The sequence below is a fragment of the Selaginella moellendorffii genome, unplaced genomic scaffold (assembly GCF_000143415.4).
Source record: "Selaginella moellendorffii unplaced genomic scaffold, v1.0 SELMOscaffold_88, whole genome shotgun sequence".
In the NCBI taxonomy this organism is placed as follows: domain Eukaryota; kingdom Viridiplantae; phylum Streptophyta; class Lycopodiopsida; order Selaginellales; family Selaginellaceae; genus Selaginella; species Selaginella moellendorffii.
This window is the reverse complement of record NW_003314349.1, coordinates 754,448-777,881: the sequence shown is the minus strand read 5'-3', so window position 1 is coordinate 777,881 and position 23,434 is coordinate 754,448. Positions and strand designations below refer to the sequence as shown.

Sequence of the window (23,434 nt, the reverse complement as noted above, 5' to 3'; positions counted from 1 at the left end):
AAATACCTTCACAACCATCTCACAAATCAAGGAAAGAAAGAGGTCACTCTTCTAATTCCTAGCCATCGCTTTCTCGTTTGTTTTCTCAAGTTCCAGGGATCACTCAAGAACACGATGATGATCACACTCCTCCAACTTCTCGTCATTGCGGCACCAATCTTCCAGGTGATCACAGCCTCCGACGCCGATCCCCTCCAGGACTTTTGCGTGGCCGACCTCGCAAAGGACCTCACTCTCAATGGCTACCCTTGCAAGCGAGCAGCCAACACCACCACCGAGGATTTCATCTTCTCAGGCCTTCGAAACTCTGCAAACACCAGCGGCCCATCGAGAGCCGACGCGGTGTTTGGCTTCGTCCACGATTTTCCTGGGCTCAACTCTCTCGGCCTCGCCATTGCCAGGCTCGACTTTGCTCCCGGCGGTCTCATCCCTCCACACACGCATCCGCGAGGCTCGGAGATCATCTACGTCGTGGAAGGGAGCTTGTACGCCGGATTCGTCACCACCCAGAACCAGCTCTTTGCTCGGGTCATCTCCAAAGGCGATGTGATGATCTTCCCGCGGGGTTTGATCCACTGGCAGCTCAACGTCGGTAACACCACCGCCATGGCCATCGTGACACTGGATTCGCAGTCACCGGGCTTCCAGCTTATCGCAAGCTCCATGTTTGGATCGGACATCCTGGACGAGGTGCTCGTCAAGACCTTCTTTATTGATGAGAACGCGGTTCGGCAGCTCAAGGCTACGTTCTCTTAAATAGAGTAAGAATAAATCTTGTATGGCAGATTTTTTGGAAATTTAGAAAATGATATTGATTGTTATTCTTTGGTTCTCAACTAATAAATTTTGCTTACGTTTGTTAACTTTGTTGCTTAGTTCGTTATTTCAAAAACATAAAAAGTTGAGGTTTAAAAAATATTGTCTCACACTTTTTTGAAGATGATAAATTTCTTTTTATTGACCTAATCTCCCATATTTTATATAAACTTTAGTACACTATTGAATCCAATATTGAAGTCATACTGAATTTGCTAAATTTCTTTATTTTTTTCTTCACTTGTATATATAACTCATGATGTACTCTCTTGCATTGACACACCTCTGAAAGCATCCACACACATGATATATAAGATTATATGCTTAGGGACATTGGGATTTTTTATGAACACCCATTTCTAACATCTTCTTGAAATTGACCTATAAAATTAATCTCCTTTGATGATCAATGTTGAACATAAATAGCTCAATCCCATACTTTTACCAATTAAAGGGAGCACCAAATAACAAGCAGCCAATTCAATAAGTTGGGGCACTACCAAGACTAATCCTTTGGTAGGGTCCTTGTATTCCAAGAAGGCAATTCCTCAGTAAGACAATTTTAATCTCTGTTTATAAAAATCTCTAAAATCAAAACAAAAAACAAATCAAACAGCCTCACATTTCCCCATAACATTAGCTCTTCTTCGTTAGCGTCTAAACGAATTTAGCAATCAATTTTATTAGGAATTGGCTGCAAATTCCTTACTATAAGTTTGAAGAAAATCACATATCATCATATAACGGTCTGGAACGTTTGGCGCGAAGTAAACATGGTTTGATGGATAGATACGAATGCCTCAGGCTCATCGATTCATGTAGAACACTATCTAGGGCACGAGAGATTCACGACCGCACGCGCCCACTCTTCTCATCCTCCTCCGATCCCTTCCTCCATAATAAACTCATCGAAATGTATGGCAAATGTGGTGGTGTGAGGGAGGCCCGGCAGATCTTTCAGGAGCTTGGCGCTGGCGGAAGGAACTCCTTTTCCTGGATTGCGATGATCTTGGCGTGCTCCAGGAATGGGCTCCTGGACGACGCCAAGCGGCTCTTTGACGCAATGGCGGATCAAACGCTGGTGGCGTGGAATGCGATGGTGTCCGCCTATGCCCAGAACGGGCATCTCGATGAGGCGCGGGAGCTATTCGATCGAATGCCACTCTTGGAGCTAGTCTCCTGGAACGCGATGCTAACGGCATATGCCCAGGTCGGGCATCTCGAGGGTGCGCGAGGAATCTTTAACGCAATGCCAGAGGTGAATATGCTCTCCTGGTCCGCGATGCTCACGGCATATGCTCAATGCGGGCATCTTAACGAGGTTAGGCAAGTCTTTGAGCAAATGCCACAGAGGAATCTTGTCACATGGACGGCTTTAGTAACGGCATATGCTCAAAAGGGGGATCTTGAGAAAGCCAAGTACTACTTTGATCAAATGCCTGAGAGGAATCTTTTGTCGTGGACCGCGATGCTTGGAGCATATGCCCAGAACGGGCATTTGGAGGAATCAAGACGAATGTTTACAGAGATGCCGTACCAGGATCTTTTGTCATGGACGGCGATGCTGTCCGCGTACGGACAGAATGGTCGCCTTGATGAAGCAAAAGCGATGTTCAGTCGCATCCCACAGCAGGATCTCGTCTCGTGGACGGCGATGCTCAGCGCATATTCCCAAAACGGGCATCTTGACGAGGCAAAGCGGATGTTCGACGGAATGCCACGGAGAAATCTTCTCTCCTGGACGGCGCTGCTCACTGGCTTTGCTCAACACGGCCGGGTTGACGCAGCCAAGATCCTGTTTCACCAAGTGCCGCAGCAGAATCTCGAGGTCTGGAACGCGATGATGTCGTGCTACGTGTTGAATGGTCTCACCATCAACGCCAAGAAGATGTTTCTCTCGATGCCTCACAGGGACTTAGCCTCTTTCAACACAGTCCTCGCGGGGTTGAGCCAAACCGGCCAGCTCGAGTCGGCTAAATGCCTCTTTGAGGAGATGCCACAGAAGGATTTGTTCTCGTGGACTTCCATGCTAGCAGCGTATGCCCAATGCGGCCACCTCGAAGAAACAAAAACTATACTCAACTCTATGCCGCAGCAAAACATGGTTGCGTTAACGATAATGCTTTTCGCATATGCCCAAGACGGGCATCTCAACGAAGCAAAGTCAGTTTTTGATAGCTTGCCGGAACAAAACTTGGTGTCCGGCAATGCCATGCTAGCAGCATATACCAGGAACGGGCATATCCAAATGGCTAGGAATCTTCTCAATATCATGCCTGAGCTTGACATCGTTTCGTGGAGCACTCTTCTTCATGCGTATGCTCATAGGGGAGATTACCACGACGCTAAAGAAGTGTTTGACAGCTTAAAGTCCCTCCACCAGCCGGATGAATCTTCTTTCGTGTCGATCATCATCGCTTGCAGCCATGCCGGCAAAGTTTACGATGGAAGGTGCTGCTTTGTTTCGATGAAGCTCGACTTTGGTCTCGAGACCACCAAGCAGCATTTCTTCTGCGTTCTGGATCTTCTGGGACGGTCCGGGTACCTGCACGAGGCGGAGGAGCTCGTCTTTACGATGCCGTTTGTTCCGAATATCTTGGACTGGACGTGCTTGCTCGGGTCGTGCAAGAGTCACAAGGACGTCGAGAGGGGAGCTCGGCTCGCACAGTGTGTCCTTGAGTTGCATCCTGGCGATCCATCGCTCTACGTTGTGCTTGCGAACATGTGTTCGACTGATGATGCCGATCTTAATTCAGCAGCTCGTGTTGGATCGTGGAGAAAGCATCTGATCAAACTGCGAGATCAAACGAGAGTGAGAGAGCTATCGCTGATCAAGTAAGAACCTCTGTACCTGGATTTCTTACAGCAGGCCCGGTCCAGCATTCTATAAGACAGAACTCGCATTAAAACTCCCCGCAATTTACGTTATTGATTTACTAATCGGGAAAAACATTTTTTGTCAGTCGATAACTCGCTCTCCTGTTGAGAAAAGGTTCCAAACAACTGTTCCCACTAAATACAATGCGACTGCTACTTTGAAGACGTCATCCCATGTCCCTGTGCCCACAACAAAAACCACGAGTTAGTTAAACGAGGAAGAGCACAAAGACTAGAGGTAAACCATGCTGCAAGATGTATCCTGTTGCAGCAGTTCCTATGACACCAGCAAGAACTCCCGCAGTATTGGAGAGTCCGAGCAATACTCCCTGTTACAAGCTCAGTATCAGTTCTGGCCAGAAGTAGGATATGCCAGACTAGTTTATTACCGCATAGCGAGGGCCAATATCTTGATGGTTGGAATACAATCCCGACTGCGAGAAAGCATCCAAACCCTGCAAGAGACCAGATATCAAACCAAAATTCCACTTAAAGCGAGATATAGAGAGGATTTTACCTGGGAAGCCATCATACACAGAACAGCACCAGAAGGCGAACGGATATGGCTAAGCTGCGTAAGGAAAAAAGCCGGGCCAAGAAAACCAATGGATTGCATCACCTGTACATAGTAAAACAATGCTGCAAGCTTAACCAACAACGAAGAGCTAAAACATACCTTCCGAACAAGTGTGACCGAAACTCCCCTCTTTACAAGATTGTCAGCTATCCATCCCCCAAGATTAGAGGACAACGCCATTGTCAACCAAGGAAGGACTGAAAACATTCCGGATTCCATCAGATTGAATCCCAAAACCTGCATACAAATACTTTCATAATGAACTTAGAAATCAAGAGAAGTGTCAACCTGGTTGTAGTACGTCGGCATCCATGTCAAGAGAATGAAAGTCCCCCAGTTGTGGCAAAAGTGACAAACTATTAGCGCCCACACAGATGGTTCAGATAGAAGCTGACCCCAGGGTATCTCGCCTATAGCTACTTTCTCTTGGGCGCTATCTCCGAGTATGTAATTCTTCTCTTCCTCCGAAAGCGTGATATCTTCCGCAGGCGAGCTATATGCCTGAAAAACAAAACTGACAATGAGAAGTAATGCAAAGCATGAGCAAATTTACGTTTTTCTGCCAGAATGTAAACCAGACCGCTCCCAACGAACCAAACGTGAAGAAAACTGAGGGCCAGTTATACTTGTGAATCAAGGCGGGAGAAAACGCAAGTCCTGTCACCGATCCAAGATACATTCCACTGTACACCAAGGCAAGCGATCTACTGCGTTCGGTCACCGGAATCCAACGAGAGAGAAGATTATTCATTGCAGGCATTGCAACGCCCTGTGATAGAAATGAAGGATCGTAAGAGTGCATAGAAAGTAAATTCACCAATTATACCTCGCCAATTCCCATGCAAGCTCGGACCGCGAATAGCACTGGCAGGCCAAGTTTTGCTGCTAGAGGAGTCAAAACTGTTGCTACTGACCACCATATCACTCCGAATCCTAAAACTTTCTTCCCTCCAATGCTGTCTGCCCACACACCTCCAGCAATCTGCAAGAAAGAAGCGTCAAACTTCTAAAACTTATTCTCCGCTCGAGAACAGTACCTGTGTGAGAAGATATCCCCAAAAGAATGACGATTGCACTAAACCGACTGTGGTGGAGTTCCAATGGAACTCGGAAGCCATTGGGAGAATAGCAATGCTCATATTCACCTATAACACCACAAAGATTTTCTAGTCAAGCGAGCCAGTTAAGTTTCCATCCAGAAAGAGAAACGGAAGTGCAAAAGCCATACCCGATCCATGTTGCACAGGAGGAATGCAAAGAAGCACAAGGCTACAATCTGCCATCGCTTTGGTATCCTGTCGAACCAGGACTTTGGTTTGTCGTCCTCCACGCTAGCAGTAGTGGTGAACGAGTGGCTTTCATCGCTGGAAGTTCCTTTACTGGAATTGATTTCCACGGCAGGCTCCTCGTTGGATTTTTTCTCGCTCTCCAACTGATCTATACTCTCGGAACCAGGCGAAGAAGTCCCCCAGCAGTATGTCACCATTTTTCTCCTGCTCGGCCTTAGCCTTGGATTCGTCCAAAGAACGAGTTTTCCTTCTAGACCTCTGCTGCCTAGAAGAAAACTCTTGGAGCAAACATTGCCATGGAAGAATGGAATTTGTTTCCCAGCTGGTTTCCTCCTTTGTTGCATCCCTGGAATCGAAATTCTCTCCCATAAGCCGGATGGAAACGAATGTAGGTGTCGGAAAAAGGAAATGAAAGTCTTCGCTCGCGCCTACTCTCGTCCTAGACCGACTCAACGAGATTCGTGACGTACCTTTGAGGCGATGGAGCTGGCCGCACGACATCGCGGCCGACATTGCGACTAGAGCCGATCCCTCGGGCGCCATAGATCGATCCTCGCCCTGCGAGTCGATCGGCAAAACCCTAGTACATTTTGGTAGCGCGCTGGCGCCTTGTTTCCCTCTGGTGAGTCCCCTGCATTTGTGTGTCCATGGTTCACTCAATCAGCGACCACTAGATTTAAATCCGACGCGAATATCCTTGGAATGATGCCACACGAATAATAATATTCGTTCTCTTTCTTTCACTGTGTGCCAAAGAACACACAACTCTATATATATATATATATATATATATAAATCTAGATCATTTTTATGTTATTGGCTGAAGGATTATGGTATGCCAATACCTACTATTGAATTTTCACTGGAATCTTGAATTTTCATGATTTTTGGCTCCATCCAGATTCTCCAGATCGATTTCGTTCAATGTGAAAAAAATTATATTTTTGTGTTTCCAAGAAGGTTGTAGTGGGAAATATTTTACTTACTAAACTATTTCTTGATGGGTTTCAATTGAGCGATCATACACAACAAACCAAATGCTTGGTTACTATTGCTCTTTTGGTCATAACTTTTAGCTAATAAAATTAACAAAGCATTACACATCAATGAAGGCAAGCTAAGCTAGCCTATGTGACTTCCATCTTCTGTCAGCTTCTATAGTACACACAGTCATTGCTAAAATTGCTGCTGGTGCTGCTTCTGCTTTGGTGTCGAATCTTTGCGTAGTATATATTCATCAACGAGCTCTACCACGGCCTCGGCCCCGCCCCCGACCTCTTCCACCTCGCCCTCCACCCTTGGCTGCTCGAGGAGAGTCGCTCTCGTCCGAGACATAGTCCTCCTCGGACTCTTCCGTCTCCGAGTCGAACTCCTCGTCGTCCTCGGTCTCCTCCTCCACGTCCTCGTCGTCGTCATCCTCGTCCGACGAGTATTTCTTCTTGGCTTTCCTCTGAGGTCTCTTTGCCGGCGTTTCCTTCCTGCTCGGAGGAGGATTTCGCTTCCGTCCTCCTCCTCCTCCTCCTCCTCTGGGCTCTGGCTCTGCTTCCTCGGCCTCGGCTTCTTCGTTGTCATTGTCTGCGATCTCGGCAGGTCACCGACAGTGGATTAAGCCAAGGTTTATAACATACCGTTTTCAGCGCTGCTGGCTTCATAAACGTCGAACTGCACGCCAGAAGGTGTTAGAAACGGTGCTCCCAGCAATCCAAAAAGCTTACCTCTTCCAGTCGCTCGGCGCCATCCTTGGACCTGGAAACTATCATCATCGAATGTGCAAGGCCACACGCAACACTGGAAACGCAGGACAAAGAAAAAACCGTAAGCACTGGAACAATAAAACAGCATTACGGCGGGCGAAGCAGCTACCTTATCACGTGCATGCCTTCGAGAGAGTCGATTTTTTTCGGGTTGGCAGACGATCTGGAACCAACAGTCTTGCACGATGACTTAACGGCGAAGTTGGAAAACTTACTTTGGGCCAGATGGACCATATCCAAGTTCGCCAGAAAATGCTGTCCCCCAGCTTATGCACGACGTCTCCGCGGCCACCATGCTTATTGTATTGCCGGAATCCATGCTACGGATGGTCCAGCCACTGAGCAGACACAAAAGAAGTTTGGTCAGAACACGATTTTAAAGGAGCCAAAGTTGCTTGGTACTTGAGATCCGTAAGAGGCTTTGGGTACATCCAATTGTCACCGGTAGCTTTTACACGACCCCACATATACAGCTGGCCACCACCTAGATTGATCAACAATACCACTGAGTGTCGTCGGAAAAATAAACTTTGATCGAGTATTACCTGCAGTACAGGCTGAAAATGCAGCACCTGCGGCAACAACAGCGGTTGGGGGAAGCACATTCTGACGCTGGAAGACTTCTACTAATCTCGGAGTCCACTCATCCTTCTGTTCCTTGTGACCGAGCCTGAAAGTCACAAGGTAAACATCCGACGCAAAAACCATTAACCTTTACCTTCCATAGCCCCCATAGCCCCATCTGCAGAGAAAATAGTCAGTTACTCGCAGAAGTAGAAAATTCTAGAATTAAAGACTACTGTACGTGTAGACAAATCCATTGGAATCCGAAGCCACTGAAATGAATATTATGTCAGTCAGGACCGAAAGCAAAGACCACGAGGAAAATGAAATGGCCTCACCTGTATGATTGTGTCCACAAGCAACTTTTGTGACCATTTTTTCCGAGAATGCTGCAACTGGCCTTGGTCTCGATTGTGCTTCATATGCGAGTTTTACAGATCCTTCCTTCATATTATACTGGAAAAACAGCAATACTACTCAAGAAACCGGAAAAGAAAAAACAACGGATAACAAATCTTACCTCGTTGTCTGTTCCATGGCCAAGCTGACCATACTGAGGCAATCCTGCGGTTCTGAAAAGATGATATTGTCAAACCGCGACTGTACGGGACGAAAGAGACTTACAAGATTGACGCCCCTTCAACAGAAGACAACCACACAGTAAAATCTGCTCCGCAAGATACATGAGTTGCTTCCGATACCAGACACTTCAGTGGGAGCTTCTCCACCTCTGCCAATAATCTCCATGATCGAGAACCGAATCTTTTTCCTTTAAGAAGATGCAGTCTCACCATCTTTGACATGACCGCTACCCAGCTGGCCATGTTTGTTGAATCCAAAAGCAAAAGAGTTCCCGTCATCCGTGATCACAACTGTGTGCTGTCTCCCTGATCCAGCTTTAACGACCTTGTATCTATAAAACAAGACATAGATTTCAAGTTTTTCTTCTCGGACTAGCGAATCTATACGTACTGTGACAAAGCTAGCACCGGCGTGGGGGCGTCTCTATTTGATGTGTCTCCGTGACCCAGCTGACCTTTCTATGGAAAAACAATGTAGCATAAAAACGTCCAAAGGAAGGAAAGAAAAGAAGAAAGAAACCCAGGAGAAGCTCTTACCTCGTTTCGGCCCCAGGTAAAGCACCGCCCATCAGCACCGATCGCAATACAGTGAGTGGAAGCTGGAACAATCCAATTCGAAATTTTCAAGATAGAACAATCGCGCACAAGATTTTCGACGCACCTGAGCCGGAGGCGACGAAAGCAATCTGGACGCCCTTGAGAGGGCTGAGGCGCGTCGGCGCGGGCAAGCTCCCAGAATCGGCTTGCTTGCGGCCCACAGTGTCCCAGGATGTAGTGCCACAGTAAAGAAGCTCACCTCCGCGATCCTCTTGCTCGTCCTGCTGCTCGGGAGCGTCCGGCGCCATGGGCGGTGCTTCTTCTCCCCCCTCCTGGGCAGCCATAGCGAGCGAAAAACCCTTCTTTTAGAATGCCACACCCAAGAACCCTAATGCACGCCTATTTGGAGAATATGCCAGGGGGATTTTAGGGTTTTAGGAATTTGGGGGAAACTATGGCGGGGCGCCGGAAGCGCAGTAAGTCGCCGGAGAAGAGGAGGAAGCGATTCAAGGTAGGGGAGATCTCTTTTGCCTCTCGCATTCTTCTCAAATTTGTGAGAATTCTCGCAGTTTAAATCCTTCGCCGAGCGCATCGAGGACATTGATATCGATGTTTTCCACTGTCTAGACGCTGTGAAGGCCCAGCCTACAGCGGAAGGAGCGTCTTTTTTCTACGAGAGCTTGATCCAGTGGCGGGTGAGTTTTTCGTGCTCTATCTTGCGTCCATTTGTTAAAAAACTTTGTTGTAGGAATTGAATGCTGCTGCCGATTTTATTGAGCTCTATGGGGAGTTGCTGCCTTTGGTGCAAACTTTACCGCAGCTACTCCTTCACAAGGCCACCGTGATCAATCGTCTTGTCTCGTCCTTGAAAGCGTCATCGCTTTCATTGGAGCCAGTTTTCAGGTTTGTGAAACTTGCGACGATGTTCCTTCTAATATCTTTTTCTTGACAGCCTCTTAGCAGTTCTCTCGAGAGATTTGTCTGAAGATTTTTTGCAGTAAGTCTTCTTCAAGCCTTCGTCGTTCCGGTTTTATTTTCTTCTTCCAGATACATTCCAGAAATCTTTGATGGATATTATAAGCTTCTTCAATCGGGTGGGGATAGGGATCCTGTCACGTTGCAGGTGAGCTTCATCTGTGTTGCTGGTCCAGAACTTACATTTTCATTCTCCAGGGTTTTACTTTAGTGGCATATATTTTTAAGTACATGTCCAAGTACTTATCGAAGGATTTGGCTTTTGTTCTAAAGTAAGTGTTAATGTTTTCAAGGTTATGATTGATATAATTCCCGTTTGATTTAGAGTAACGAGGTGTTTTCGTCTTTATCACCAAAATTATGTTCGCGTTTTTGCGGCAGAGGCTGTCTCGTTCGTTTTCAGGGTTGCTCCTCTAACCCAAGTTATAAAAGGTACACTTGATTCTTTGCTCTCAAATATCTGACTGTTGTGCTCTTATTCAGGTGTTCGACGGCTTATCTCGGAAACGGAGAAAGATCCTACCGACGAAAAGACTTTTGGCTGCAGTGCGTTGCTAACTTGCACGCTAAAGGGGCCGTCTTCTGGCTTCCATTCTCGCGCTGAAGAGCTGTTAAAGCTCCTTTTCAGTCCAGCAGTAATATGTGGAGTTCGCGAAGGGTCGAAAGGTCGTTAATTTTCTTTTTCTTTGTGTGATTACCTTACATTTGGTTCTGCTGTAGGTGACATCGTTCTAGAAATATTGAAGAAAACTTTGACTGACCTTTGCGAAGAAATTGATCCCAATAAGCTGGAGCTGCTATGGTCCTGCTTACTAGATGAAATACTTTCGCTTCTCCTTTTACTTGAGAAGGAATCTAACTGGCCAGACAGGTCAGACGCTAGAATGGAACAACTTTTCTTGGTTCTTAACCACGTCTCTGAGTATAAAAAGGGAAGGTATATGAATGGTGAGTGCGCTATAATATATTCGAAAAATCTTTTTAGCAATTTTGTACCTGCAGGTCAGTGGCTGTTTAACTCTGTTGGTCCAAGGCTGCTAGACCTTGTTCCAAAGTTGACAGGAGAGGCACACGAGGGCTTGCTATCTCAAGCCCTTGCAGTTCTTCTTAATGCAATCGTGAAGAAGGCAGATGAAAACATAAAGCCAGATGTAGCTGCTGTTGCATGGACCTCAGCATTTGAAAGCGCATCAGCTAAGAGGTTTTCTAACCCCTCATTTTCGTTTCATAATTTTATTTTTTCTTTCTTACAGCCTATTGCCTTTCATTAAAGGACTGCTTGAGCAAGATGTTGGGACCGTAAAATATTTTGAGCACTTAATTTTAAGGTAGCTCTGGTTGTTTTCAAGCTATGCTAACGCTTGTTCCTTGTGCCAGAGTGCTTGAAAAACATGTTGAGGCTCATCAAGCGTGCGTTTTGCCATTGCTGTTAAGTTTTATTCAACACTGGGAATTTCCATCCATCAAAAGCGAGAAACTTTCCGCCGCTGTCACTGGCCTTGTCGACTCTTCTTTGGAGAAATTTACGAGTCATCATCAAACGTCAGAAGAGGCTGCTCTGGTCTTGACAGCTTTACGGTGTTTCCCATACTTGGCCACCAGTAGTAAGCCGGAGTCCTTTTGCCTGGATTTTGCAACCGCTATTGATCAGGCTGTAAAAGAAAATGAGAAGCCGGACGCTGGTACCTGGAAGGAATTGCTAGGAGCCGCTTTATTATCTTATCTGAAAGTTTTGGAAGCGCAGAAGAAACTCACTGTAGAAGTGTTTCTTTCCTTCTTAAATTTCGGTTTGAAATACCTCGGATATCCTGACGTTCTGGAAGCTGTATCCAAGTGCGGGTTAGGACTTCGAAGGTCTGTCTTTTGAAGGATTGTCTTTCTTGTCTTTTGACTTTTTCTTGTTTTTTTTTCAGGTTGGGGACGGACGTAGTCAAAGCCTCCGTGGAACTCAATCATCAGGCTTTTCTGAAAACTTGTAAATTATTGGAGAAAAACCTTTGGAACCCGAGTAAGAGGATAAGGATGGCAACCTTGGAGATTCTAAGCGTGTTCGAACAGTCACGTGAGAGTGCTCAGGTTTTCCTCCTTTTCTTTCTTTATTGCACCCGAAACCAATGTTTTCCCTTACAGCTCCTTGACGACTTGCTAGCAATAGAAGCCACACCACTGGATATTGAGCACTCTCGTCGCCTTTCTTCCCTCATCTTGCAAGTTAAATTGAGCTTGGTTGGAAAGCCCGTTGAACTTGTTCGTTTGGCTTTTCATGCTGTGATAGGAGTATTGCACAATCGGTTTACACCATTGTGGGAGCCTGTCATTAGCTGTGTGGCTGAAATTATGGAGGCAAGGGGTGACAATGTTCGGGGTGATTTTACGTCGTACATTTCCGCGATACAAAATCAGTGTTTGCAAGACTCCAACGGTTTGCATGTTCAACGTCGTTTTCCGTTTTCTAAACCTTGCATTTCAGAACCATCTAATGTACCGGAGTCTCAGATGCCATCGAATTTGGTGGGTTTGCTTTTGCGGATTGCGCAAAGAACGTCGTCAAATTTCGTATCAGTATCCAACGAGATGATTTCTCTTTTTCTTGTGTTTTTAAATCACAAGAATGGAGAGGAGAGGTATGAAATTTTCTTTTTCCTTGATTTTTTCTAAACTTCTATTTTCACGTAGTCATTCTCTGAGCAAGAATGACTGGAAGACTATATTGAAAGAGTGGCTGCAGCTTCTTGTTCAACTGAAGAACTTCACAGATCTTTCAAATGGTGTGCTTCTGAAGCAAATATTGGAGGAGAGGTGAGCACCTCACACGTTGAAATTCAGTGCCTAACGGCTTCCATTGGCAGGTTTCTGGTTTTCAATGATGCTGATATTCAAAAGAAAACTTTAGACTGCTTATTGAAGTGGAAGGGCTCGTGCTTGACTACATATAAAGACCATTTGTATAAACTTATGTCTGTGGACACCATACGCGATGAACTTGGATCTTGGAGCATTTCAAAAGAAGATCATCAGGTGGCGAATGAGGACAGAACAGAATTGATGCCTGTCCTGGTTAGAATTCTCTATCCTAAGCTGTCCAAACGAAATGCTAAGCTGGGAAAGGTAACCGTTGCAAAATTTCTCTTGAAGTTCTTACTGACTACTGTCTTTACTGTTTATTCAGTCAGCAAGTCATATGCGTTCTAGCATACTCACCTTCTTATCCTGCCTTGAAGTTAAGGAGCTGGAGACTTTCTTTTCGCTAATTACTCGTCCACTAGAAGCGGCCTCTTCAAACGTGTTGGCGGTCGACCAAAATGAAATCAAAAGTCCGATTGACTTGGTGGACAAGAAGGGGGTTGCAGGGTTGCCACACAAAACAAAGGTCGGCTTTCTGCATTTGGTGAAAGACATATTACAAGTTTTCGACGGAGAACGCATCGAACCATATCTTCCTGCACTGATGGGGATTGTTTTTCGGCTTTTGGAAGCCGCCTCTCTCAGCACGGCGGAGGAAGATATCTCTGCCGATGAGAAACCGGTCTCTTCGGGCAAAGATTTGAGAACCCTTTGTCTCAAGGTCGTTTCTCTGCTGCTCAACAACTTTAGCAACGTCAGCCTTGAGCCCAAGTATTGGAAGCTGTTCTTTCAAGCAACTGAACGCTCAATCGCTTTATTGAAGGACGAAAATACTGGAGATAAGCCAACAGCATTATTATCGTGCTTTTTAGCAATGAGTACGAATGAGGATTACGCTTCTCTTTTGATGACGAACAAGTTGGTGGTGCCTAATATCTTTTCCATTCTGCTCGTGAAAAACTTATCGTCACCAGTACACATGGCTGTTCTGAGCTTTATTCAAAACTTACTCGGGAGGAAAGGGAAAACAGTGGAACTTAGTGTCTTACCTCATCTGACAGTGTTATTGCAAGGCCTTACACAGCAACTAGTCAAACAATCTACGAGGTGAGTGTTTCTTTTAATCTCTTTATAGATTCCGACTTATATTTGCTACAGCAAGGATTGGAAAGCAAAACACTTGAAGGAGCAGCTGCAGATCATATTCAGTGTAAGCCCGTACATAAATGATCCTCTACGGGCCTCCGAGTTTCTGGATACATTGTTACCATTTCTGAAAACAAAGAAGCCTGATCCAGGTAAGGAATTCATAAAGCTGTCGATATTAATTCAAGTATGTCCTTTGCAGAAGTAAGGCTTGAAGTGCTGAAGATTGTCAGAGAGTTAGCGCATCTTTTCGACCATTCTTGCGCCTCAAAATGTGTTGAGGCATTGACACCTTTACTGTCATCAGTCGCCTGTAAAACGTCCCGGATTATTTTATGTGAATGCCTTGAGAAACTTGCGGCAGGAGAGCCTTCTTTCGCTTTGATGGTACGTTTGTTCTAATTTTTGGCCATCATTGATATAGTTCACTGCGTAGGCTGAAATATTGGTGGACCTGAACTCTATGTCAACTAGCAGACTTGATGAATGCGATTATGAACGCAGACAAGCGGGCTATGGGAAATTGAACAGGGAATTTTTGTCTCAAGTCGATTCTCGCCAAGCCTTGCTACTTCTGTCCCACCTTGTTTTCGATTTGGAATCAGAAGATATGCGGTACAACGCATCGAGCTGCCTGGTTATGTTTGTGAAGGCTACTGGGGAAGGAATCTTCAAAGACACCATCGGTCACGTTGTTCACGAGTTTCTTTTCTCCCGCATTACAGAATCGATCAAGTCGGAAAATGCGGCGACACGACGGGTAATATATGAAATGTTACTGGTTACATGTTTTTCTGACGACTCCTTCTGTCTCTCAGGAATGGCTGATTGTATTTCGAGAGCTAGTAATCCTCCCAGAAGTTCCAACGTTTTCCGAGTATCGGTGCTTGTGTAGTTCCGATGTGGAAGGGGACTTCTTCAGCAATATTATTCATATTCAGGTTGATTCTGTGGCTTCCCACTACTTTCTCTACTAACTTTTGTGCCTTACAGCTTCATAGACGGATTAAGGCTATGGCAAAGTTTAGAGCCGGTTGTACTTATTCCCAGTTTTCCCAAGTGAGTATCTTTCTTTTTCATAAACCAGAAATTTGACAAACTATTCTACAGCGGTCGTTAAGTAAAATATTTGCGCCGTTATTTTCGCACTTCCTATTCGAAAGCAAGGATGAAGGCCTTGTAGCTGCAACTCTCGAGACCTTGGGATGTATTGCTACACAGTTGCAATGGTCTCAAGCTGTCAACCTTGTGACCGACTCCTTTCGCCTTCTCAGGACGAAAAACGAGCACCAAAAGGTCTTGGTGCGGCTGATATGTTTGCTGTTAGAGCGGACACAATTTTCTCAAATCGGGGACGAAGAAAGCAAGTTTTTGGAGGATAAAGTCCTTCCCCAGCTCTCGAAGCTCATGCTTACTAACGAGTCGGTGAACGTTCCTGTGAGTGTCGTGGCCATCAAAGTACTCAAGCTGCTGCCCGAGCAAGCAATTAGAAAACATCTTCCTCAGCTTTTCCAGACTATAACAAATTTTTTAAAGAGCAGGAGTCAGGAAATTCGCGACGCAGCCAGATCTTCTATTGTCGGCATGGTTGAAGTACTGGGAGCCAAGTACCTCCAATTTACAGTGAAAATGCTCCACTCTTCTTTGAAACGCGGCTATGAGAAGCACGTCCTGGGATACACCTTAAACACCATCCTGATCAGACTTATTCCGACGCTTCGGGTGGGGGACATCGATTACTGCTTGGAAGACATGCTGAAAATTCTGGAGGAAGAGGTTTTTGGCGAGGTGGCCGCAGAGAAGGAGGTGGAAGCTCTAGCAAGAAAAATGAAGGAAAGGAAGCAGGCACGCTCGTATGACAGCTTCCGGCTTATAGCTCAGGTGATGACATTCGACGCTCACATCCATCGGCTTCTACAATCTATCAGAGAAAAAACCAGCTCTTCTCTCAAGGTTCTTGCGAAGGTTCAGTTGGTTCTTAAGAATGTCACAGCAGGGATTCAGGAAAACTCGTCGGCTACTGATCGACAGATTTTAGTCTTTGTACGCGAGCTTGTAGAGGAGTTGTTTAGGCCGAAGCCTGACGTGACTACGACCGGTGACGATGGCAACTCTTTGCATATACTCGCTGAGTTCGCGTTAAACTTATTGCACGACCGGTTAAGGCGCATCCAGCCAACGCCAGAGGAAGTGTCTACGCTCGATTCTTTTGTTCCGCTACTCGCGAAGTGCCTATCCGTGAAGTACACCGGCGTCATATCCGAGTCTATGAGATGCTTGAGCATTCTGCTAAAGCTGCCGCTATCAACTATCACTTCGGCTGGAGGAGCGATCGTAAGCTCAGTTTTTTCACTCGCTGGCAGTTCCTCGACTACTGACAACCCGCTCATGCAAGCCTGCATGAAGCTTTTATCTGTTATCTTACGGCACTGCAAGAGCGTAACCTTGTCGAAGGCTCAAGTACACGATCTTCTGCGTTTGAACATCTTCGTGGAGATTGAGAAACAGAGTGCCCAGTGTTTATCGTTACTGAAGGCAGTGGTCGCAAGGAAGCTTGTAGTACCCGAGATTTATGACTTGATGACAAGAGTTCAGAAGCTGATGATTACCAGTCAGTATCCGTCCACTCGACAGCGGTGCAGTGAGATTCTCCTACAGTTCTTGCTCGACTATCCACTCGCTGCGAAGCGCTTACAACGTCATATTGATTTTTTGCTGGGAAATCTCGGGTAAACTTGCTTTGTCCTTGTTTCAAGTTGGTGATTCATGTTTTCTTTTCTGTATTTAAATCAGGTATGAACATGTCACTGGTAGGGAAGCAGCACTCGAGATGCTACATACAATCATCGTGAAGTTTCCTGACCCAGTTTTGATGGAGCAAGCTGAAAGCTTTTTCCTGACGCTGATCACCAGGCTAGCCAATGACAAAGACGACAACGTTCAGGTTCTATTGCAGACAGTTTTAAGAATCCTCATGGAACGCGTAGGAGCGCAAATGCTCGAGCAAATGAAAGGATACTTGCTGTCTTGGATGAAAAGTGAAAAACAAGGCCTTTGGTTGCCGGCTACACAGGTAAAGCATATCGTGAAGGGCTTGTGGTCTAAACCTTCAGTTTCTTTCAGGCCACCGGGATACTTGTGGATGTTATGGGCAAGAATTTTGAACGTCACTTAAACGATTTCTGGCCTGCGATTATAACGATATTGGAGCAGTCGGCGGAGGCTCATTGGAAAGAAAGCTTTCACATACTACTATTGATTGAGAAAGTATTCCAACGATTTCCCAGTCGTTTATCACAGGTAGATGGTTTGTTCCCTATCGTTTTTATGCTTACCAAGTTCTTTTAGGAAACATGGACAACAATCCAAGATTTCTTACTGCACGGACATGTCTCAGTGCGAACCGTGTCCGCACGATTATTTGGTTCTTATTTCGAAAACGATGACGCCTCCTTGCTCAACGATTTGAGATGGCTGTTTCTTTTTGGGGCCATATGCTGTGAGCAAATGGCGTCGGATGTCTTCGACGAAGAGCTAGGTGGTCATGTTGTGAAGAACTTGACAACAGTGGCTGCGTCCTTAAGCGTCCCCTCCCTGAAGCTGGATGACATGCAGGACGAAAGAGTGACCAAGGCATTGACAATGTTAAGACAGAAATCGGGAACGATGGACCAGCTCAGTAAGACACTGACCAAAAACGATCCTCTTACTCTCTTTCTTCGGAGGCTTGAGAGAGTTTCTTTCGAGGGCTCACAGGTATGCTATTGTTTCTCTCCAGGAGCTGTTGCTTGACTATTGGATGTTTGATGCAGGCGAAGTGTGTGTTAACGTGGTACACATCTTTAGTGAGTCGACTTGGAAGAGAAGCGTCAGCCGCTTATTTGCCAAATATACTTAGTCCCTTGCTGAAAGTGGAACGTTCGACTGCTCCAGGTTATCTAGTTACTTGATCTAGCTTTGGTTTCTAAATTCTGCTCTGTGCTACAGCGGACCTGAGAGCATTCGCCGAGGGAGTTCGGGAGGAGATTCGGGAGCTTGTAGGACCCGAGAGTTTTGCGACGGCCTACAATCAAGTCTCTCTTGACGTAATGCAACGCAAGGATAACCGCAAGCGTGCAAAATCCATCGCGGCATTGGTAGACCCCGAGAAAACCGCCAGGAAAAAGATCAAGCTGGGCCAGAAGAGAGGCGCACAGAAGAAGAGGAAACGCATCGACTACAGAAAGACGTAAGCTATAAGCAGCCTTTTCGTCTCATCCAAACTAATCACTTTCGGATAGGTGAATTGGAAGAAGTTAAGCGTCATATCAGGTGGATGGATGATCCTTCCAAGCAAGAAAGTTACGCAACGATTACGATGGTCGCGAGTTACATCACTCACTCGAGATCGTTTCAAGAGAGAAGTCAACAAGATTGTCTCGCGGGAATGTAAGTTATGCGATGCCACTGTGAGTATCTGCCTACCTACGAGCCTATAGTTCTAACTCTTGGCCATTCCAGATCTATGGAAAGTACCAGTACTGAAGAACAAAAACGGGCTCAACGGCATCATCTATATCGCATGGACAACGACTGACTCCTGTGATGGCTCGAGCAAGAAAAAGTCTTTATAGACTTTGAAGGCTCCAGGTAACGGACCCTTCGCTCGCTCGCTCGCGAGTGAGTGAGTTGTAAATCTCAATCACGTCACAGGTTTAGATCGATCGATCGATGGAGCGAGCGATCGAGCAAAGCAAAAGCAAAGCCAAAAAGTATGAGAGAAATAAATGGACAACACCAAATGATGGTGATGGTAGGCTTGTTTTTGTGCCACCCACACATTGACGTAGAAAATAGCTAGCAACTTCACACCCTCTTCTTGAAAAAAACTGACCACCAAAAGAAATATAGACACAAAAGTAGAAAAACTTGCATGACATTTACCCAGGCCCAACCATGTGAATGCCAATCATGCAAACCACATGAAAATATATTATCCGCATATCCTATGACGCAATCACCGCCGTTGGTCGCTTGCTTAATATAAACGCCACGTGTCGGGCGCAGGTGCCACGTGGCAGACGTACGGTGAGATTCCGCCTCCGAGGCTTTTGGGATTTTTGGCCCGGCGTACGGAACGCGCCCATCCGTGAAGAGTTTACCGGCGGTATAAGCAGGCGCCTGTTTTAACCAATTATAGGCTGGATATTTACCGGAGCTTACAGAGAGTGGGGCCAGTAGTTTTTAAGGGGCTATTAAATATTACTACTTTGACGGGCGCCCGTCGCTATTTGCTTACAGAGTGGCCGCGCTGTGCTCTCTCTCTTTCTCTCTCTCGCTACCTAGCAGTGTGTGTTCTTCGCCGCTAATCCTTTTGGGGAGCGCCATAGCTCTTGTCTTCTCTCACTGTCGCGGCGCCTGCGAGGAGGCGTGAATGCGACCGGAGATCTTCCAGTTCTATCTCCTGCCGCTGCTGCCGCTGGAGCTCTAGGCGCCGATCAGGAGCATCCGCCGCCGGCATTCTCGCGTAATCTCCAGGTATCGCGTCAATGCGGGCTTGAATCGGCATTCTCTCGGCGTCGCCAGGTACACAGCTCTCGGATCCATGCCGTCTCGAAAATCTCTACAGGGTTTTGGTGTCGCAGATGAAGGGATTGGAGGTTCTCGGGGCTTGAGGAGGCGGATTATCGCATCCAAGGCGCCAGGTACTTGCAGATCTGCCCGCATTTCGCTTCTCATGCATCCGGAGTGACAGGATCGATCAACCATCGCTTGTTTTGTCGTGTTTTTGTCACGGCACAGACCTAATTCCTGTGTTCTTCAGTGCGGGTTTGCGATGGGGAAGTCCGCGAGATGGATCAAGAAAGTTCTCGGCCTCAAGAAGAAATCCTCGTCCAAGGAGAAGACGCCCTCGAAGTCGTCAGAGAAAACACCGGCAAAGCCATCGGATAGTGAGTTTGTACGTCCTCGTTAGTCTCTCTCTTCGATCATCGTTCTAGCACTTGGATTAATGCTCTTTGTTTTTCTCTTTGGTTTTCCAGGTTGTCCCAACGAAGCCCATCTTTAACGAAATTCCGCAAGTGGTTCCTGCGCAGCCACCATCTCCAATTGAGCCCGTTCATGCGAAGAAGGAAGATCCGCCTCCTCCCCGTGCTGATCTATGCATATGCCCACCAGTGAAACTGGATCGGCAGATACAGTGCACGGATGAATCCGTTGAGGAGTCTGCCGAAGAACTCAATCATGCATCTCGCGAGGACCCGGAGCTCGATGTCGTGGACGATGATATCTTCCAGAAAGTTATCAGCAAGGAGGATCTCGCGGCTGTGAAAGTCCAAAAGGCTTTTCGAAGCTATCTGGTACGTTACGTCCATTTTCTTGTTCCTATTTGTTTCAACGTTTGTTTCTCGTAGGCTCGGCGGGCACTTCATGCTTTAAGAGGTCTGATCAGGCTACAGGCTTTGGCTCGCGGTCATGCTGTGCGTAGAGAGGCTGCGGCAGCTTTAAAATGCGTGCAAGCGATTGTTCGCGTCCAAGCCATTTTCCGAGGCCGGCAGGTTCGACTATCGGAGGAAGGCCAGGCAATCAAGTATCTTCTCCAACGTTACAGGCAGCTCACAGAAGACTCCTGGCAATTAGCGGTGAGTTATTCCTACACAGTTAATGGTTTTCCTGAATTTTCCAGCATTTCAGGACCACAAGCCATACAAGGGGATTTACCGCGTCAGCAGCAACACAAAGAATGCAGATCAAGCAATGCAACGACAGGTGAGCATGTTTTCCTATAGATACCGGAAGCTAATTGTTTTGAATGCAGCGGGAATGGAAAAAGTCGAGGAAGCAACCATTGTACATCGACTCGGCGCTGGAGTCTGGCTCCGGATGGGGATGGCTGCAGCGTTGGACACTCGCTCGGCCATGGGCAATGACCGACGGCGTGGACATCCCGGAACAAAGCCCAAGACAGCACAAACAGGAGCTTCCAACGCAAGTCAAATCTTCGCCTTCGTATCCGCCTGACACGATCGCAGAGAAAAGCGAGACGTATCCAACGCCAGAACTAAACTCACACCAACACCCACACCCGGCGGCCCAGGAGGTGGTACACGACGAGCCAGCGAAAGAAGTTCCCACTGCGGAATACACCGAACCAAGAACCTCCGACGCTCCTCATATCGACGAAGACTCACCAGAGCTCTACGACGCCACCGAGACGCTCTCTCCGCCAGCTGAGAATGACCACACCAACGGCCACGAGGTCGACCACGGTAACGGACATGACGAGTACCCGGACGAAGACCAAGCTTTTGGAGAAGAAGAGGAAGCGTTGGATCAGGACAATGGCCGCCACCACCACCATCAGGACGAGGATGACAACGAAGAAGAAGAGGAGGAAGAAGAAGAAGAGGAAGGCACAGCTCGCATTGCTCGGGCCGAGGATTCGACCAAGCAGGGATACTTTTCAACGAAAGTTGAGAACAACATAGACAACGCTACTACTCCTCACCGAACGCGCGTTCCGTCATACATGGCAGCGACGCAATCGGCCAAGGCCAAGGTCCGCGGCCAGAGTCCCAAGAGCGCGTCACCGACGGAGACGGGGAAGAGGAGGTTCTCCATCCCTGGACCGAATAGCACCAAGGCGAGCTATGGCGAAGCTCCTCCACGGAGGCTTTCACTTCCAGGAGGTCCCAATGGCAACGACACTAGCCCGAGAAGGCACTCTCTTTCCAATGGCCGGCTTCCAGAGATGGTTCGCTCGCCACAGCCGCGCGCTTCGATTGGCAAGGCAAAAGCTGGTGATGGTCGCGATGGTGGCGCTGTGAGGAGATCTACTGAAATGCGGAGGTCGTTCAAGTTTTAAAGAAGAGCTCTCATCCTCTCTGTCGATCTAAACTTCAATACTACACGAAAGTAAGCTTGGTAAGTGAGGTTTTTGGTTTCGCCATCTTTTTCTCGTTTCATTTTCTTTTGAGAATGTTTCTGGTTTTAAAATAATTTTACACAATCTAACTGATTAATAGTTAATTAGTATAATTACCTTGATTACAGTCCCTAAAACACCATCTCAAGAGTGACTTCAGTTCATGTCTTTGTGTCTTTGTTTGGAAGACACAATATCATAGACTAGTGACGTTTCTCCTCGTCCAACATGGTACGTCAGAAGTTAAACATCGGTTTAAGGTTTTACACATATATAAATACATACATATATATATGGTTTATAGTAGAATATAAATCAACAATTAGATTCTAGAATATACAAATATATTCTAGGTTTCTTTAGAACCACCAGAAATTTTGGAGATAATAAACTTGAAACAAAATCCAAACACTAAGAATAATTTACTAATAAACAACATATTTTTGAATTAGATACCTTTGCTTTATTGTCAAATAAAAACGAACTTCAAAGTTCTGGCCAAAATATTTTTGCCCAATGCCATTTAAAATTGAGTACTTATAAGACTCAAGAATTTTTTTTAAATGTATATTCGATGGTGAAATAATGAGTAGGTTAATATCAATTTCATTTATAATCATTTTATTCAAAATAGGAGTTTCTCAAGATACTAATTTTGAAACAGGTGATCTTGATGTTTTAAGTGAAGAAGTATTGAATACTATTTTCCAAGTTATTCGTGCTGCAATTAATTCTATACCAAATGGTATACTTCCAAGAGATCAATGGGTATATGGATCTTTAGCTATTACAAATCCAAATTTAACTAACACAAACATTGAATATGGTGTTTTTATTTTAGAAACAGTTGCACAACTTTGTGGTTCAAATAATGAAGGTGGTGGAGAAGATGTAGGCTCTATCATTTGAAACACATTGACAAATATTTTAGAACAATCCTATAATGATTTCATAAATTTTGCTGCTTCTTCTATAACTATAACTACTGAACATTTTGTTATATTTTATTACATTAGAAACTATACACCTCGTAGTCATCAAATACTTGCAATGAGAAATTTTAGGTGTAACATTTTAATAAATATGTTAATAAGTGGGTATACTAATATGCCAAACCAGCATTTATTATCAGCATATTTCCTAGTTTCTTTAAATCATAAAGCATATTTATACTTAAGTAGTGATTGTACTCTAATATTATATACTAAAAATATAAGTTTATGGTTTGCAAAAATAACAAATAAAGGCAATAATTGTGTATTAAGATTACAAGAAGATGGAAATTTAGTTTTATATTCTTCTAATAAAAAAAGTATTTGGGCTTCTGGTACTTATTGTAAGTATTATAATTGCTATGAAAATTCACACTTAGAATTACAAAATAATTGTAATTTAGTTTTATATTTCTCATATCAAAGGACATTTAGCACTAAATCAGTAAAAAGAAAAGTTTGGGATTCAAATACACTTTGTTAGATTTCTACTAATATAAAAGTTATAGAGATTATAACAAATCAAAAAATAATTGAAGATTTTAACAAAATCAATCTATTTAAAATGAGCCAAATCTT

General features: G+C 45.4%; 6 protein-coding genes across 10 annotated transcripts; 4 read left to right on the top strand and 2 right to left on the bottom strand.

Moving 5' to 3' along the window:
- The first annotated feature begins 114 nt into the window (after window positions 1-114).
- Window positions 115-756, top strand: LOC9637538 (germin-like protein 1-1). Its single transcript, XM_002988445.2, has one exon. The coding sequence runs from the start codon at window positions 115-117 to the stop codon at window positions 754-756; it is 642 nt and encodes a 213-aa protein (XP_002988491.1).
- A 777-nt stretch (window positions 757-1,533) lies between these two features.
- On the top strand, window positions 1,534-3,725 carry LOC112341675 (pentatricopeptide repeat-containing protein At4g02750-like). The gene has a single exon (XM_024662240.1). The coding sequence runs from the start codon at window positions 1,598-1,600 to the stop codon at window positions 3,653-3,655; it is 2,058 nt and encodes a 685-aa protein (XP_024518008.1). The 5' UTR covers window positions 1,534-1,597; the 3' UTR covers window positions 3,656-3,725.
- On the bottom strand, window positions 3,724-6,184 carry LOC9637537 (sodium-dependent phosphate transport protein 1, chloroplastic). The gene is made up of 11 exons (XM_002988362.2): window positions 6,030-6,184; window positions 5,499-5,905; window positions 5,308-5,415; window positions 5,097-5,252; window positions 4,824-5,039; window positions 4,559-4,771; window positions 4,370-4,507; window positions 4,211-4,312; window positions 4,083-4,148; window positions 3,938-4,022; window positions 3,724-3,873 (listed from the first exon to the last, which is right to left on the bottom strand). Exons 1-11 carry the CDS (start codon window positions 6,100-6,102, stop codon window positions 3,776-3,778), a joined length of 1,662 nt encoding a protein of 553 aa, XP_002988408.2. The 5' UTR covers window positions 6,103-6,184; the 3' UTR covers window positions 3,724-3,775.
- A 416-nt stretch (window positions 6,185-6,600) lies between these two features.
- On the bottom strand, window positions 6,601-9,389 carry LOC9638045 (protein RCC2). Its single transcript, XM_024662245.1, has 16 exons — window positions 9,120-9,389; window positions 8,996-9,057; window positions 8,850-8,917; window positions 8,669-8,790; window positions 8,502-8,607; window positions 8,398-8,449; window positions 8,216-8,333; window positions 8,119-8,149; window positions 8,032-8,055; window positions 7,859-7,983; window positions 7,716-7,797; window positions 7,529-7,651; window positions 7,423-7,476; window positions 7,275-7,347; window positions 7,188-7,221; window positions 6,601-7,134 (listed from the first exon to the last, which is right to left on the bottom strand). Exons 1-16 carry the CDS (start codon window positions 9,337-9,339, stop codon window positions 6,797-6,799), a joined length of 1,632 nt encoding a protein of 543 aa, XP_024518013.1. The 5' UTR covers window positions 9,340-9,389; the 3' UTR covers window positions 6,601-6,796.
- Window positions 9,390-9,420: 31 nt separating this feature from the next.
- Window positions 9,421-18,946, top strand: LOC9638044 (small subunit processome component 20 homolog). Of its 2 annotated transcripts, none has more exons than XM_024662237.1 (31): window positions 9,421-9,506; window positions 9,565-9,690; window positions 9,744-9,898; window positions 9,948-9,992; window positions 10,043-10,118; window positions 10,169-10,242; window positions 10,296-10,402; window positions 10,454-10,636; window positions 10,691-10,918; window positions 10,973-11,171; window positions 11,224-11,298; window positions 11,348-11,824; window positions 11,884-12,046; window positions 12,101-12,392; window positions 12,441-12,594; window positions 12,647-12,769; window positions 12,820-13,078; window positions 13,140-13,921; window positions 13,973-14,112; window positions 14,163-14,347; window positions 14,397-14,720; window positions 14,779-14,901; window positions 14,954-15,019; window positions 15,071-16,689; window positions 16,754-17,033; window positions 17,084-17,260; window positions 17,309-17,716; window positions 17,773-17,893; window positions 17,948-18,188; window positions 18,241-18,388; window positions 18,461-18,946. In XM_024662237.1, the coding sequence occupies exons 1-30, from the start codon at window positions 9,450-9,452 to the stop codon at window positions 18,242-18,244; spliced, it is 7,263 nt and encodes a 2,420-aa protein (XP_024518005.1). In that variant the 5' UTR covers window positions 9,421-9,449; the 3' UTR covers window positions 18,245-18,388; window positions 18,461-18,946. The 2 variants fall into 2 exon arrangements, with proteins under 2 accessions (XP_024518005.1, XP_024518004.1); XM_024662236.1 differs by having other exon boundaries at window positions 18,241-18,408.
- Window positions 18,947-19,241: 295 nt separating this feature from the next.
- On the top strand, window positions 19,242-21,967 carry LOC9638043 (protein IQ-DOMAIN 31). 4 transcript variants are annotated; one of them, XM_002988443.2, is made up of 7 exons: window positions 19,242-19,525; window positions 19,585-19,644; window positions 19,764-19,898; window positions 19,981-20,298; window positions 20,353-20,580; window positions 20,633-20,707; window positions 20,757-21,967. In XM_002988443.2, the coding sequence occupies exons 3-7, from the start codon at window positions 19,776-19,778 to the stop codon at window positions 21,801-21,803; spliced, it is 1,791 nt and encodes a 596-aa protein (XP_002988489.1). In that variant the 5' UTR covers window positions 19,242-19,525; window positions 19,585-19,644; window positions 19,764-19,775; the 3' UTR covers window positions 21,804-21,967. The 4 variants fall into 4 exon arrangements, with proteins under 4 accessions (XP_002988489.1, XP_024518009.1, XP_024518010.1 ...); XM_024662241.1 differs by having other exon boundaries at window positions 19,695-19,898; XM_024662242.1 differs by having other exon boundaries at window positions 19,569-19,644.
- The last annotated feature ends 1,467 nt before the right edge of the window (window positions 21,968-23,434 follow it).